The sequence below is a fragment of the Podarcis vaucheri genome, assembly GCF_965113315.1.
Source record: "Podarcis vaucheri genome assembly, chromosome: 1".
In the NCBI taxonomy this organism is placed as follows: domain Eukaryota; kingdom Metazoa; phylum Chordata; class Lepidosauria; order Squamata; family Lacertidae; genus Podarcis; species Podarcis vaucheri.
The window spans coordinates 80688884-80704638 of record NC_138759.1 but is presented as its reverse complement, the minus strand read 5'-3'; the positions used below and the strand labels follow the sequence as shown (position 1 = coordinate 80704638).

The 15755-nt window shown below is 41.8% G+C and overlaps 1 protein-coding gene across 2 annotated transcripts in view; it reads right to left on the bottom strand.

The window, feature by feature from the left end:
* LRP5 (LDL receptor related protein 5) overlaps positions 1 to 15755 on the bottom strand; it is a 121706-nt gene that overhangs the window by 62096 nt on the left and 43855 nt on the right. For both annotated transcript variants that reach the window (XM_082192051.1, XM_082192052.1), the window contains exons 3-5: positions 9833 to 10030; positions 8130 to 8326; positions 5559 to 5690 (exon numbers count right to left, since the gene is read on the bottom strand). In XM_082192051.1, coding sequence (XP_082048177.1) covers positions 5559 to 5690; positions 8130 to 8326; positions 9833 to 10030 — 527 coding nt within the window. The remainder of the gene's footprint in view (positions 1 to 5558; positions 5691 to 8129; positions 8327 to 9832; positions 10031 to 15755) is intronic.

Here is a 15755-nt window from a genome sequence, read left to right as displayed (position 1 = left end):
CCGCCCTGTGATCTTTGGGTAAAGGGCAGTGTAGAAATTTAATAAATAACAATTAACATAGAGACTTGCACAGGGAGGAAATTAACAGGATCATTGTAGGTGGTTTTATTTTACTCAAGCAAAGTGCATGGCAAATGCCACTATTACAAGATCTAACAGGGGAATTAAATGCCAAGGTCTATCACGATCTGTGAAACACCCTTCCTCAAAATAATACAACTTGTTGTCCTTACTAACACATGGGGAAAATATGCATATTCAACACCTACAGTCAGATAAAGAAACATCAGCTAATACAACTATTACAAGCACTTCCTTTAATAAGGAAAATTATTTATTACTATCTATCTTGGCAGTGGTTTAAATATGATTATAAATGTCCGAGTTTAATATAAAACTTCCATGTCTTTTAGTGAATCCAGTCTTACCATTAAAAAAAATGGGCAGGCCCTTTATGAACCAAATATTCAGTAATTATCAGCACAAGTCCCTCTAATTATAAAAAGAGGTATATTGCATGTTTCCATTTTCTCCACTAGCCACTACAAGCTTGATGCAAGTTTTGATTCTTCTTGGATTTTTGTGTGGAAAAACCCAAACCAAACAAGCAAACTGGTTAGATGACAACTCATTAACAACCAGTTAAAATGCCCACAGCTTCCCTTCTGAGGAAGTGTTTAATAGCCCAGTTCAGACATTCCTATCTCAGTTTATTATGCCAAGATATGCCCAAACCTCCTGCTCTTACAGAGTCCTTTTGCTAAAGCTGCAATCACCAAGAAACCTGCAATTAATCAGAGTTTGCTGTTTTGTTCAAATCAGAAAACTATGGTTACCAGCTTCAGAACAAGCCAGGGTATTAAACTAACTTCAAACTGTAGTTTACTATCCTGACTTGTTCCAAAGATGGCAACCAACAATCAGAAGAAATGGAAAACTGTGGTTTATTAGAGACTCCTTGGTTTAAAAACGGTGAAGAGAAGATATAAAAGGCAGTGTGAGTGCATATCTCAACTTAATCAGCTGAGGTATGATTGCCTAAAATACAATAATGATAATCAATCAACCCATGGCTGTGGCTCCAATACTCTCTTCTCCTCCACCCTGCTGCTTATGAAATAACACTAGAAGATTTACCAAAGTTTTCAACAACTATACCCTGTTTTCTCATTTGCATTCTTAACTAGACAAAAAAGTTATTTCTTCAAATAAATGGTATGTAAAGATAATCACTGCCTGTATCCAACGCAGCATCACATCAGCACAAAGATTTATGTTTGCAAGGTGGAACTTTCTTGCCTCTCCTCCCACCCACTGGCGGAGGAAGAGGAATGTGGGGGGGGGAGTGCACTGCCCCTACCCCCGCAATCCCGGTGGGGTGCCATCGCAGCTTCCCCCCCGCCTGCCCTGGGTGCCATGCCACCGCAAGTGACACACCACGCCCCCAGGACGTGCGCCAGCCCTGCCCCGCCTGCTCTCCGCCCCCCACCTGGTGCCGAAGCTTGAAGCTCCGCTATTGCTCCTGCCCTGTGTCCCTGAAATCTGTTTTGGGGGTTACCCCAATCCTCCAGTGTATATTTGAGGAGGGTGTAGGGAGGGAGAGGATAGGAGGGACTATTCTGTTGTGCAAGCGCAAATCCTTGTGTTGACGGAACACATTAGTCAGATACTTCCCCATAAAATTGCCATGGAAATACATGAAAGCTGCATTTCAATTCTGTACCAGAAAATATCCCACAAGTTCTGTACTGCACTTTGATACAGCATACGCTGTTTTCTCTCATATGGCAAATATTAGCTTCAGGAGGAGATTTAAAACCAGAGGAAATGTGCAGGGCAAAGGATTAAAAAAGACACCCGCATAATGGCTCCATTCCAACTTTCTGGTCTGCTGAACTTAACACACATACATACATACATACATACATACATACATACACACACTTGTTAATTCTTATTCAAAGGCTCTGATTCTTTAGGGAAGCCCACAGTGACCTGCGCAGGTTGTATCAATGTGAGTTCAATTTGACGTCCCAGTCATTTCTTCCCCTCTGAGTAACAGATTACAGCCAGCCTTTGGCCACCAAGGAGTTAATTAATAATAGCAGGAAAGCACGTGTGGACATGGCATAAGGCACAGAACCACAAAAGATGCAGAGCTTGGGAAAGAAATAATCCACAAAACTGAACCAAAAAGCCACATTCTTATGCAAAACCAGACTTCCTGTTCCCATCCCACTCCCCCTTCACTCCACTGACAGAAAGCCTTTAAAAGAATGTCTGGCCCAACAACAGAAAGGTGCTAACCATATAAATAATCACTCATTTCTGTATCCTTTCAGCCAACCTTCTAAATGCCCACTGGGGCAGTTTCCCATTGCCAGAAATTCAAGGTCAATATGAAAGTTTCGAAGCGCTTGTCCTGAGCGTTCAGGAACAGTTCCTAAAGCAATGAAAAGAGAGGTGCTTTTTTATATATATAAAAAGGGGTTGGGGGGATCCTTCCTATAATGCGGTGGAGAGCATGCCAGTAACACAACTGAAGCAGGAGTAAGGGAACATGTCTTGCCTTTAGCAGAGAGAAAATAAATTTGCAACATTATATATATGCCCCCACAAAACTAACTTATAGCAAAAATCACAGGGATAGGGAGAAAGAAGGAGGAGAATTTAGTGGGCTACATCAAGATCTAGAGTGCTGTTCCTACGGGGATTGTTGTTGTTGTTGTTAAACATTTCATTAATCAGGATTGTATCCAAGAAAGTTATTGTGCCTCCAGCAATGGGACTTCCTCTCCTCCTCCCCCCCCCCCAGCCCCCCAATCTGCACTAGAGCAACCCTGGATACTCTGCGGCAAATGCTGGAATCACCAGAGCGGGGGTGGGGGGAGGTTCAGGGGGCACTCAGAGGAAGGAGAGGGAGAGGAACTTCCATTGCGCAAGCAGACTGTGAGTGCAGTGACTTTGTTGGAAATAGCCCTCATGGTCCACAGCACAATAATTTTCACCAAGCAATGCATGTTGTGATACTTAGAATCATAGAACTGTGGAATTGGAAGGGCACAAAATGGTTGTCTAGTCCAATCCCCTGCGATGCAGGAATCACAGCCAATCGTCCAAGGCTTCCTGTGATTCGGGTGTGTGTGCAAAACACAGGTTATCCTGACATCCTGCAGTGCCAAAGGGAAAGAAGAAAAGGCATATTCTGTCAGAGTCCCCTCTCCTCTCAACACACGAGGGAGGCACCAAGGCTCCACCTCTTTCCAGTTCTCCTTCCTTTACTTAAGTCCTACACGGTTAGGCACTTGCTTTTGGTAGTGCAGTTCTCACATTCACAATGTTCGAATTTCTCTCAGGAAAAATGGCTACTCGTCTATCATATGCACATATGAATGTGTTCCACTTTGTGCTGGTGCTGCTTCTGATGTGGTTGGGGTCCCCCCCCGCAAGGTGGGGTTACTGCAAAACATCTACAGAAAATCGTGCATTTTGTTGCAATAAAGAAGGAGGAAGACACTTGCGTCAAGTCCAGAACAGCGAGATTTGCAACTAATGAGCCCCGTCAATGGAAGCCCGCACAGAGACTTTGGTTTGTTCAGCAAGGCTTCTCCCCCTCTGCCTACCTGCTCCCTGCAATTGGTTCAGGGATGGGGGTGGCAGCAGAACACCCTAGAACAGCATCCACGTGGAGGAGAGGGCACAATCGTTCTGACTGGCAGGCTGAATGATTGTAAATAAAATGATGTTTAATTCTTCCTCTTACAGTGGTGCCTCGCAAGACGAAATTAATCCGTTCCACGATTCGTCTTGCGGTTTTTTCATCTTGCGAAGCACGGCTATTAGCGGCTTAGCGGCTATTAATGGCTTAGCGGCTTTAAGAAAAAGGAAACAAACTCGCAAGAACTCGCAAGACATTTCGTCTTGCGAAGCAAGCCCATAGGGAAATCCGTCTTGCGGAACAACTCAAAAAACGGAAAACTCTTTCGTCTTGCGAGGCATTCGTCTTGCAAGGTACCACTGTATTTCTAAATACAATGGCAACACCACCTAGACCACTGATAATTCGCCTACTATTATGCACACAATCCTCAACAGCCATGCTGCTAAAAAAAAATCCAAGACAAAATATTTCTCCATGTGGACCAGTCCCCTTTAACCTAACTGAAGCTTAACTAGGGTTGCCATATTTCAAACAGTGATAATCTGGACAAGTTGTTGAGCTTTTTGGGCAAATTTGCAAAGAAAGAAAGAAAGAAAGATCGCCAAAAACAACACTGCCAACGTGGGTTGTCATATGTCCAGATTTTCCTAAACATTTTAGCAATTTCCGCCCAGACACTGCTTCCAACTGCAGTATTGCGTATATGTCCAGGAAATTCTGGACATATGGCAACCCTATTTTAACATTAAATCCAAAGCACTAGCCCTCACAATCCAAGATTCAGCAAATTTCCCTGACACATTTCTCTCAAACATAACACACATCATTTCTGGTTTTCCAAAGAAGAAGAGTTTGGATTTGATATCCCGCCTTTCACTCCCCTTCAGGAGTCTCAAAGCAGCTAACATTCTCCTTTCCCTTCCTCCCCCACAACAAACACTCTGTGAGGTGAGTGGGGCTGAGAGACTTCAGAGAAGTGTGACTGGCCCAAGGTCACCCAGCAGCTGCATGTAGAGGAGCGGAGACGCGAACCCGGTTCCCCAGATTATGAGACTACCGCTCTTAACCACTACACCACACTGGCTGGACTTGGTCATTAAAGACCATATGCCAACATATCCTTATGAACACTTAATATATATTCTTCCATACTTTGCATTCTAAAACCAGAAGTTCTAAAGCAGCCCTAAATTTGAGAGAAATACATAATTTTTGTAATGCATGAATGCTTTAATGAGGGACTGCTCACAAATTAACATTCCAAAATGGTTGCTTACATCCAATTTTTGTTCCCTGCATACATTAGGAGGAGTTGTAAAAGAGATGGGGGGGAGCAGCAATAATAGTGGAATGCATTCTTTGTGGAAATACAAAATTCTCTTCTCATGCTTATAAAATTTGATGTGGTTATATATTTTACTTCTATAGCCTCCATACTTTAAGCTAACCTTGAATTCAGTTAATATGTAGGCATCTTCTATAGACTTGGGACTGAGCTCTTGCCAAGTGAATTAATTGCAACAGACAGACTTCAAATACATACATAAAAGACCCTGTTAATGGGGAGGGAGGGAATAGCTTGGGATACAGAGAAGGAAGAGTAATACACACAGAGAAAACACTGCTTAAATAACTTCTCTAGACTATACATCAGAAGTAGCTAATACGGCCCTTTTCATCTCCCATCAGTAAGTATGGCCCTGAACACTGGCCATACTTACTGTCTGGGGCTGGTGTGAGTTATGGTCCAAAAACATGTGGATGGCACCATGTTGGCTACCCTTGTTGAAGACAAAAGAAGGAATTAACTTGTCCAAACCAACCTCAAAGTGTCTCAGTCTTCTGGTACTAGTCTAGAACTCTTTTGAGCAACTATTTCTCTGGCCACATTACTTACCTGCTTTGCAGGTCCTGCCATCTTCTTCAAGCTGGACTCCAGTGGGACAGTTACAGCTGTAAAAGGGGTCTCTTGGAGATAACAGGCACAAATGGGAACAGCCCCCATTATTATCTTCACAGGGTGTATGAACTTAAGAAATCAGAAAAGAGAGAAGAGCATTTTACATTTTTCCAGAACGTTGAGGAACTTCAATTCTCTGAGGTAAGCTAAAAATAAACATTTCTCCCCCAGAAGTACCCTGTTCTTAACAACTCTGAACATAATTTAAATATATATATATACACTTGTGTGTTTTTTACTGTATATTACATTTTGTAGTACACATCTTTCCTAAATTTTAAGAAGAATGTGCAAGACAGGAATTTAATGCTACATAATGAGGCTTAGAAAGATCTCTAGAGAAGCAATTTACACAGTGCGTGCGTACACACTGACTTCGCCTGAGAAAATCCCTTTTAGGTTGCCCGCCCACCTTCAAAATGTAGTTTAGGAACTAGGTACAAAAGTTGTTTAAAGGCAAAACTGTGGCTGGAATGCATGATGCAGCTTCCCTTTAAAGAAGACGCGAGCTCAGCAAATTACTCGTACAAGATCAGAAAGTAGCTTGGGGATTCTGTGGAGCGACTCCTGAAAATGTTGTAGAAGCTGCTAGGAGCCTTATAAGCATGAGGAGAATTATCGCCTGCCACAGTCCCAGGACTGTTAAAGAGATTTCCTGTGGCAGCTTTAAAACTCCGTTTGCACAATACAACTTGTATTTACTAGTACCAAACACAATTGTAGCAAATATACCAGTCTCTCCCCTTCCACATACACATATTCATAAAGCCAGTCAGTTTTTAAATTGTGTTTTTTTGTTATAGTTGATTTTAACACCTCCTGGAAATAATCTCACTGGATTATGGCAACAAAAAGAAAGGCAGCCAACAATACAAAAGGGGGGAACAATTCAAGTGTGCCAAGAAAATCAGACGCCAATATTCTGTGCACTCCCAGATTATCACTGCCTTGTGCGTGGGCCATAATCAGACCAGCAATATGCAAGAACCATTTGGGGGGGGGGGGAGGTGGAATCCAAATCCAATCCTAGTCAAGAGACAATGGCATCTCAGCTATTTCTAGGAGATGGTATCTCCATATGCACCAGGTTTTCCTCGCTACTGGCCAGAAATACTGTGACCCAAGGGCGGGACATTCCCTCAGCTGAGAGAAATGTCAAGAATTTCAGAAAGCACCACACAACCCCATCTGGAACGCTAGGACGAACTGTAGCAGTGCACATACTCAGTGCATTTTAGTGAAGTCTTGCACCTGTTTCTCGGCTAGAGCAGATCTTAAAATTCTTTTGTTTACTCCATGGTGTTTTGCTGTCAACCTATCTTCCCTATTCAAAGTACAGCCAGTACCACATCCAGAGACCAAATATTTCAGGTTTATTAGATTCAGGACCCAAGGGTCTGCTAATACTTATCTCTAAATCATGAGCTTATTGTGTACTTTCCCAATAGTTAGCATCTGCAAACTACAATATTCTGAACAATGAAAAGGCTGCAAAACAAGACCAGGGTGTACCATATGTTCCATTTTTATTTTTATTTTACACAGAACTTCCACTGATGAAAGATAGAGGCTCCATCTACGTGGATATTTGAGCTCCTAAATCAACTGCTGCAAAGTTTCTCTATAGCTATGTTGATACTTGGCATTAGTAATATTCAAAGTGGAAAACAATTCCTTAGAACAACCTGTTTAAAGAATGGCAGAGGTGGTACTATGAACGTCAACAATCAATTTTAGATAAAAACCTATATAGAGGAGCAGGAAAAATAGCTTGGAAATATCTTCAGAATAAAGAAATTCTATTTATTTGACTTTGCTTCCTAGCACGAAACTAGAAATCGCTTGCATTAGCAATCTGTGCTTATCTTAACTTCTGCTGTTCTGCTCCATAAGGTTACTTAGAAATTCACTGCATCCCCACAATAATTAATAATTATAATTAACTGACTATACACTGTTGCCTTTCTAGGCTCTGCATTTGGTATTCATTTGTATGGCTCTAGCTTGTCTGATCCCTCTGACATCAAAGCAACTAAGCCAATGACCGCCAAAGAAATTGTGACATCACCATCTGCAAAGCCCCTCTGAAACATCCCTGACATCAAGAGGCGGATCAAATTGAGGAAGTTACTGAAGAAGTCTAGAAGTTAGAGGATGAGATGTTGCGTGCAGAAGAGCTTCAGCTTGCTTCTAAGCAATTCTGAGCTTGTTGGCTATATACATGCTAGTGTTCAGTAAACATAGAGGCAGAAACACAGTTGAAAGCACCATGGCACGTAAGTCTGTCAAATCCAGTATTTGAGGACATGATAGTTAAAACTCACACAGCCAAGCTAAATTTCTGCCTAACCTGCTATTCATTCACAATGCTTGCTAACATCTGCATCAAAGAGATGAATCATTTATGTTCTCTCTCTGAAGTTCCTGGGTGTTCTCCCAAAGTCCCAGATTTAAAACCACACCCACTCCACATGCCTAAACTACAGCAGATAAATGTAGGAAACGTACAATACGGCTGCCTTTCAGGGCTCAAAACCTGGATGTCCATCGGCGAGTACAGTGCACTTAGTATTTCTCTCCTTTTCTCTCCGGTCCTTTTGTTGCAGGCATGAATGGAGCGAGTCTGCCAGTCTGTCCAGTACAAAGTATCCCCAGCCAGCGTCAGTGCAAATGGGTGTGTGAGGCTACCTTCCACAACTTTTTGCCTAGGTTTGTGGGAGGAAAAGCATTTTAGTTGCCATAACGATTCCATGAGCCAAGATGTGAGCTCCTTAAAGGCTTCAGTCAAGATCTGAATAAAAGACAACTAACTTCCATAACTAGCAGCAGATCAGTTCACCTAGAGCAGTGATGGCCAAACTCGGCCCTCCAGCTGTTTTGGGACTACAACTCCCATCATCCCTAGCTAACAGGACCAGTGGCCAGGGATGATTGGAACTGTAGTCCCAAAACAGCTGGAGGGCCAAGTTTAGCCATCACTGAGCTAGAGCTATCCCAACCACACTTCAACCCTCTCTGCTGAATCATCACACATGCAAAAATATATACATTGAGGCTGGGGGGGAGGAGGGGACATGGGTGTGCAACCATTTTTCTAAGCCTTCAAACACCTTGCTCTTTTTGTAGCAATAACTAGTTCCAGCTGATTTCTGTTACAGTAAATTCAAGCCACTATGCAGAATGCAAATTGCTCTGGAACACCATCAAGCCAGTAACAGAAGCGGGTGACTGTGGCAGCCTTTGCAGCATAAAAGGTTTACTTCTTTCAAGCTTATTTAGCACTAAAGCACACTCAGACATGAAAACAGCCTGTTTGTATTTTCCATTACTGCTCTGAAATAATTTATTAGTTTGTAGTACAATATGAAAAGCAGCTTCATTTCCTGATGCAAAGGAATTGAGTTGACCACAGAACATGGACATGTACTGCACAATGTTCAATGACTAAGGCCAGGGATTTTTCAAAAGAGCCCATAGGGGGAAATCTAGAGTATCTCAAACTAACTGACAGTAATGCCTACCAGGAGGAGCAGACAGGAATTCTGAATCTAAATATTGTTACACCATACAGGGCCACTATCCTTGCTTAACACAGTGGTCTTGAGGAGGAGTAGAGGGCTCCCAATATCACACTTGCTTCCTGGATCCTTTCAGCAACATCCCTTAAGCGTGTGATACAAGCTAACTGCTAGTTGTTGCTTTTTACATTCCAAGTGGTAAAATATGCCAATTAGATGTTCTGAACTATAGCAACATTACTTTAGGGCAGCATTGTTTTTTTAAAAGCAACCCACTGTCAAACATATCTTCCTTTAAAAGAGCAAGCATCAGTAAGTCTGAACACAATGAGAGTTTTGAGTTTCATAGCAAAAGTTGCACGGTTGGATGTTGAAAAACCTTTACAGTGGTACCTGGGTTTGCATACGTCTTGGCTTGCATACGTTTTGGATTACAAACACATCAAACCTGGAAGTGCGTGTTCCGGTTTGCAACCTTTTTTGGATTACAACCCATTTTTTTTGGATTACAAACAAAAATATTTTGGAGGCCCCACTGGCGAAAGTGCGCCTTGGGTTACAACCTGTTTTGGTTTACAAATGAACCTCCAGAACAGATTATGGTTGTAAACCAAGGTACCACTGTAGTCAGACAGTTTGAGAAACATAAAATTTATGTGAGGAGGAAAGAACACAAACACACATGCCACATACCTGAAAGAGCCGTCCAGATTCGCTCTGTGAATGAAACTCAGTTTTGCATCAGCCCAATAAAGCTTTTGTTCCTCAAGATCTATGGTGAGTCCATTAGGCCAGTAAATGTCAGAATCCACAATTATTTTCCGAACACTGCTGTCCATTCCAGCACGCTCTATTCTAGGAGTCTCCCCCCAGTCTGTCCAATACATGTACCTAGAAAGTATTAAAAATACAAGTGTTATGGTGATGGAGTAGACTCCTGAAGTTCACGTGCCTCTGAAATCTAAAAGGAAAAACCGCCAGAATATCAAAGGTTCCTTTAAAACTCGAGAACCATCTGTTTAAATGTTATACCTTAACTGACTGGTTCTAGAACAAAATGAGCAACCTCCAGGCCAACTTTCAGCCCTCTACTTCCTTCAGTATGCCTCCTCCCCCAAGAAAGGTTACCACAGATCCTGATAATGTTGCCCACCCCCGATCTAGAAGAAAAAAACGTACTGCCTAGAGTGCCCTGAAAAATGGACTTGAAAACTGTCTCTTGCCCCCCCCCCCCTTTTAAATCTCTGTGTATTTGCACAATGGCTCTGGTGGAACCTCTAACCTTATGTTAGCACAGATTTCATAAGATGCAAATAGCTACATGCTGCATTCAATCTTTCAATCTACAATTTTATTTTCAGTGGCGTAATATAAGCTCTTCCATGTAACACAAAAATTAATATTGCACCTGGTTAAATAGAAGAGTTGAGCAACAACTTATTTATTATGCACTTCTGGCAATTAATCAGAGACAACTGAGCCAAACTGACAATAGCACAAGAACCTAAATTAAACTGGTTTATATATGCCAAAGAATACAGGTGCAATGGATACAAATTATATACAAACAATAATGCCTACGCATCACATTTCACATCTAATTTTATAGTAGTAAATTACCTATTACTAGGCAGCTTGCTGACATTAAGGATACAAAGATAAATGTACTGTATACTAGCAATAAATTCATGCTGAGGCTGATTTCACACCCTTCCTCTTAACCTTAAGATACCACAGCTATGCAACAGGGGACAATATACTTTCCATTCAGGAATCAAGTGCATGGACTTTTTAAAAAACAACAACCCAGGAGTGCTGTTCCACAAGAAGAGGGATTTCTCATTTGTTAGCATGTATTTATGCAATACACAGTGTTCCTCCAAGATACAGAGTGAATAGACAGGTGCAGAAAGAACAACTACTCTCTAAAAATTAAACAGGTCAGGAAAGGAAAAACAAACTCTGACAAAATGTAAATGATTTCTAGGCTGTTTCAAATTTTCAACTGGAGGATCACCTATAGACTGAAGACAGACACTTTGCTAAGTCCAAAAGTGAAGGTGAAGTTCCTTCTATACAAAAGTAATTTCCTCTCCTAACGAAACAAGATTCATCTACCCAGCATACAAGAATACAACATAAACAGCAAGGCTGTTAATTTCATTGTACACAGGTTGTACATTGACAATAAAGGTATTACAGTGGTACCTCAGGTTACAGACGCTTCAGGTTACAGACCCCGCTAACCCAGAAATAGTACCTCGGGTTAAGAACTTTGCTTCAGGATGAGAACAGAAATCGTGCAGCAGCGGTGCGGCGGCAGCGGGAGGCCCCATTAGCTAAAGTGCCTCAGGTTAAGAACAGTTTCAGGTTAAGAACGGATCTCTGGAACGAATTAAGTTCTTAACCTGAGGTACCACTTTAGCTGATGGGGCCTTATTATTATTATTATTATTATTATTATTATTATTATTATTATTATAGGTCTACTTCACTGTTTTGTTTTCCTTACAGTCAAGCATTAGATGAGGAAAACATTGTTGTTGTTTTTAAAAATCAAGGCTACTTAGATCCTGTGAAGAAAATTCACCAACTACTTAACATTTATACTCATTGTTGGCATACTGAGGCTGTGGTCGAATCAGCTCGTGAAGATGTCCAGAAAGTATTGTTTAAAAGGCCATACAATGGAATGCTAGGTAAACACACCAAAATGTTCCTAGTTAAGGTCAAGCATTCCCAAAGACAATAAGAAAATCAAAACATAATACCAAATCCTACACAATTTATGCAGCTATTGTAGTCTACTTTCATTCTTTTCCAACAAGTTGCGATCCAAAGTGGATAAAAGAGACAAGAAAAAGGCATAACCATTTGCTATGGAAACACTGTCATTAAATGCACGGGGAGACAATGCTAGGAAAGGCCATTGTAACGGAAATGCCATGCCAAAACATGCCAGAGGAGTGCACCTATTAAAATAGCCCCACCCCCTCCAAAGTCTGTGAAACACGCTAAGAAAAACCAGGGCATTCTGGAAGACTGACATAATCGCAAATTTAGTTAAGCAGTATGGGGGGGGGGAATGCCAACTGAGAGTCTTTTGAAAGCAAGGCCATAGTTAACTCATGAATTGTGCCACTAGTGAAGGAGAGACACACAAGGAGTGCAACGTTTATTTGTATTTTATTTGTTTTTTAGATGTCTATCCTGCCATTAAGGGCATCTACCCTCAAAAAGGCAACTTTTAGATGCCTAATATCAACAAGGACAAAGCATGAATAACTCTTCCCGTCCCCCACCCCCACCCCGGCCCAGCTCTTGTGAAACTTGTCTGCAATAGGGCAAACAAGTTCCACCAGAGGAGCCATGAATAATTTGCAATCAAATCCACTGTCATTATAAATGCCCTTCTGAGTACAGATGGATTTAAATGTTGCACAAGTGTTTGTTTTTTCTAAATCGATGTTGATTTTTTCAGATGCAGTCGATCCTTGCAAGGCTCAACCCAGTTTGTTACTTCAGCCTTTGAAAACAACTCTTATTTCTGATTAACAAAACATTAGATATATGTATCTTGTTGGAACGCTGAAAGTGGTTCATGTAAAAGATTACTGTGTCAATGAATTGAAGAGCCAAAGATACATCTACAAAGCAACAAAGGAATTAGAAAAACACTTAGTGCGAATAACCAGTATTTCTATGAGCAAGTTCCAAAAATACAGCACATGCCATTAAGCTACCCCCATGAAACCTGGCACACAGAAACTCATTAGTTCATCTAAGGGAAATTGGAAAACGAGATGGAAGATAACATTTTTGCTTCATGGTAGTTCAAGCAGAAGAACTGGAACTTTTGGCACATAAATCAAGGGAGTTCTGATAGCCTTTAGCAGTTTCACTCCAGGAAAGGCAGTTGTGGGAGCAAAGGGCAATGACACCGCTTTCCCCAAGGACGGATATTTTCCTGCATAGCTCCAGAACAGGCAGGATAATTGTTCTCTCGCACAGCGCATTGTCCCATACTGTCTCTCCAACCCCTCCCCCCAGATCACCTAACACCATTTTGCAAACAACTGTGTGACAGATTCCACTAATGCATGTGCAGGTTGATATTGGGAAACATACAGGGAAGTGTAGCCACGATGCCATGGGAAGCATTTATATGTTGTTTAGTCATTTAGTCATGTCCGACTCTTCGTGACCCCATGGACCAGAGCACGCCAGGCACTCCTGTCTTCCACTGCCTCCCACAGTTTAGTCAAACTCATGCTTGTAGCTTCGAGAACACTGTCCAACCATCTCGTCCTCTGTCGTCCCCTTCACCTTGTGCCCTTGTGATGTTGTTTCCCAACATCAGGGTCTTTTCCAGGGAGTCTTCTCTTCTCATGAGGTGGCCAAAGTACTGGAGCCTCAGCTTCAGGATCTGTCCTTCCAGTAAGCACTCAGGGCTGATTTCCTTAAGAATGGATAGGTTTGATCTTCTTGCAGTCCATGGGACTCCTCCAGCACCATAATTCAAAAGCATCAATTTTTCGACGATCAGTCTTCTTTATGGTCCAGCTCTCACTTCCATACATCACTACTGGGAAAACCATAGCTTTAACTATACGGACCTTTGTCTGCAAGGTGATGTCTCTGCTTTTTAAGATGCTGTCTAGGTTTGTCATTGCTTTTCTCCCAAGAAGCAGGGGTCTTTTAATTTCGTGGCTGCTGTCACAATCTGCAGTGATCATGGAGCCCAAGAAAGTAAAATCTCTCACTGCCTCCATTTCTTCCCCTTCTATTTTCCAGGAGGTGATGGGCCCAGTGGCCATGATCTTAGTTTTCTGATGCTGAGCTTCAGACCATATTTTGCGCTCTCCTCTTTCACCCTCATTAAGAGGCTCTTTAATTCCTCCTCACTTTCTTGTGTCATCTGCATATCTAAGGTTGTTGATATTTCTTCCAGCAATCTTAATTCCGATTTGGGATTCATCCAGTCCAGCCTTTCTCTCATACTAGCTCCCAGTAATTGCTTAGAACATGGGTAGGGAAGTTTGTATTGTTTTTTGGATATATGGAAAATCAATAAAAATATGATGATGATGATGATGATGATGATGATGATATTTATGTAACCTTTTTCAGACCCTGAGCATTCTCTTGTGAGCAACCTTATGGGTGTTGTATCTTCCATTATGTTTGTTATTATTTTTTACCACACTTACTCAGGTACCAACTAGAAAATACAGTTGTACCTCGGGTTAAGTACTTAATTCGTTCCGGAGGTCCGTTCTTAACCTGAAACTGTTCTTAACTTAAAGCACCACTTTAGCTAATGGGGCCTCCTGCTGCTGCCGCGCCGCCAGAGCGCGATTTCTGTTCTCATCCTGAAGCAAAGTTCTTAACCTGAAGCACTATTTCTGGGTTAGCGGAGTCTGTAACCTGAAGCGTATGTAACCTGAAGCATATGTAACCTGAGGTACCACTGTAATGAAAAGTGCCTGTTTCTGTAGGAACTCTAGTTGTTCAGCTTCTAGATTAATTTAGAAATCAAAATTTATGACCTACTGCAGAGATGAAAATTAGGCACAGTATGTGAGGCCACATTGATCAGTACAGGGCACAAGGTTAACTGAACACTCATCAGAAGAGTTAATACAGTCTTCAAGTTAATGTAGTTTAATGCAGGTTGCAAATCTATTATTGCTTTATGACCAATAAACTACTTAAAGGCATTAACTCCGATTAAGCAGCTCCAGTCAAAATTAGAAACTTAACACCAATCAGTTTCTCCATAAATGAGTTTTAGACATAGAGCAGCACCTAAGGGGAGTGCGTTTTTTGTATTATTTCATCTTCTGGGCACAGCATTTGGCTTTGCTATCAAAACCTGTGGGCCAGGTTTGATGTCCTGGTCATTTAGGTGATGGCATTGTATTTAATAACAAAATTGGGGTAGGGGGAGGACAAAGACCGAAAATATAATACAATGCTACAAATGTTGTCATCCCATCAAATGGCACCCACCGCCACAGATGTTAGAGCTTCCTTATACATTCCAATACCAAACTTTCAGCTAGCTTAAAATCTCATAAAAGAAACCTTTTGTATTTCAAACTAAGTGAAATCACCAGCCAATCCTACCCAGGTCTTGAAGCAGGCCCTCCAAATGTTGTTTGGACTCCATCAGCCTCAGCCAGCGTGGCCAATTATCAGGTATGACTAGAGTTGCACACCAGCAACATCCAGAAGGCCACAGGTTCCCCACCTGAAGGGGTCTCAACAGGATGATTCTCTGTGCCATACAATCTGTGATGGTTTACCCAATTCATTTGATTGGACTTACAAGGTTTCTGTAATCATTTTCCACCTGTACAAGGCAGTGAGAAATAATGGTTTTAAGGCCTGAGGCCGCTCTCTCTCAGCCAAGGTAGCCTCGCATGAAGCCTTTCTTAAGTAATCATTTAAGCAAGGAATCAAGGAAGTCTGTTTTGTAAAGTGTGGGTGGAGTGGTGGACTTGGGTACTACGGTGCCCTGTATGAGGCCAACATTTGGTGTGCCCCCCACTTGTGCGGCCATCCCAAAGGCGGGTAAGGAGGTGACTGGCTTTGGAAAGGAGACACGAGGGCT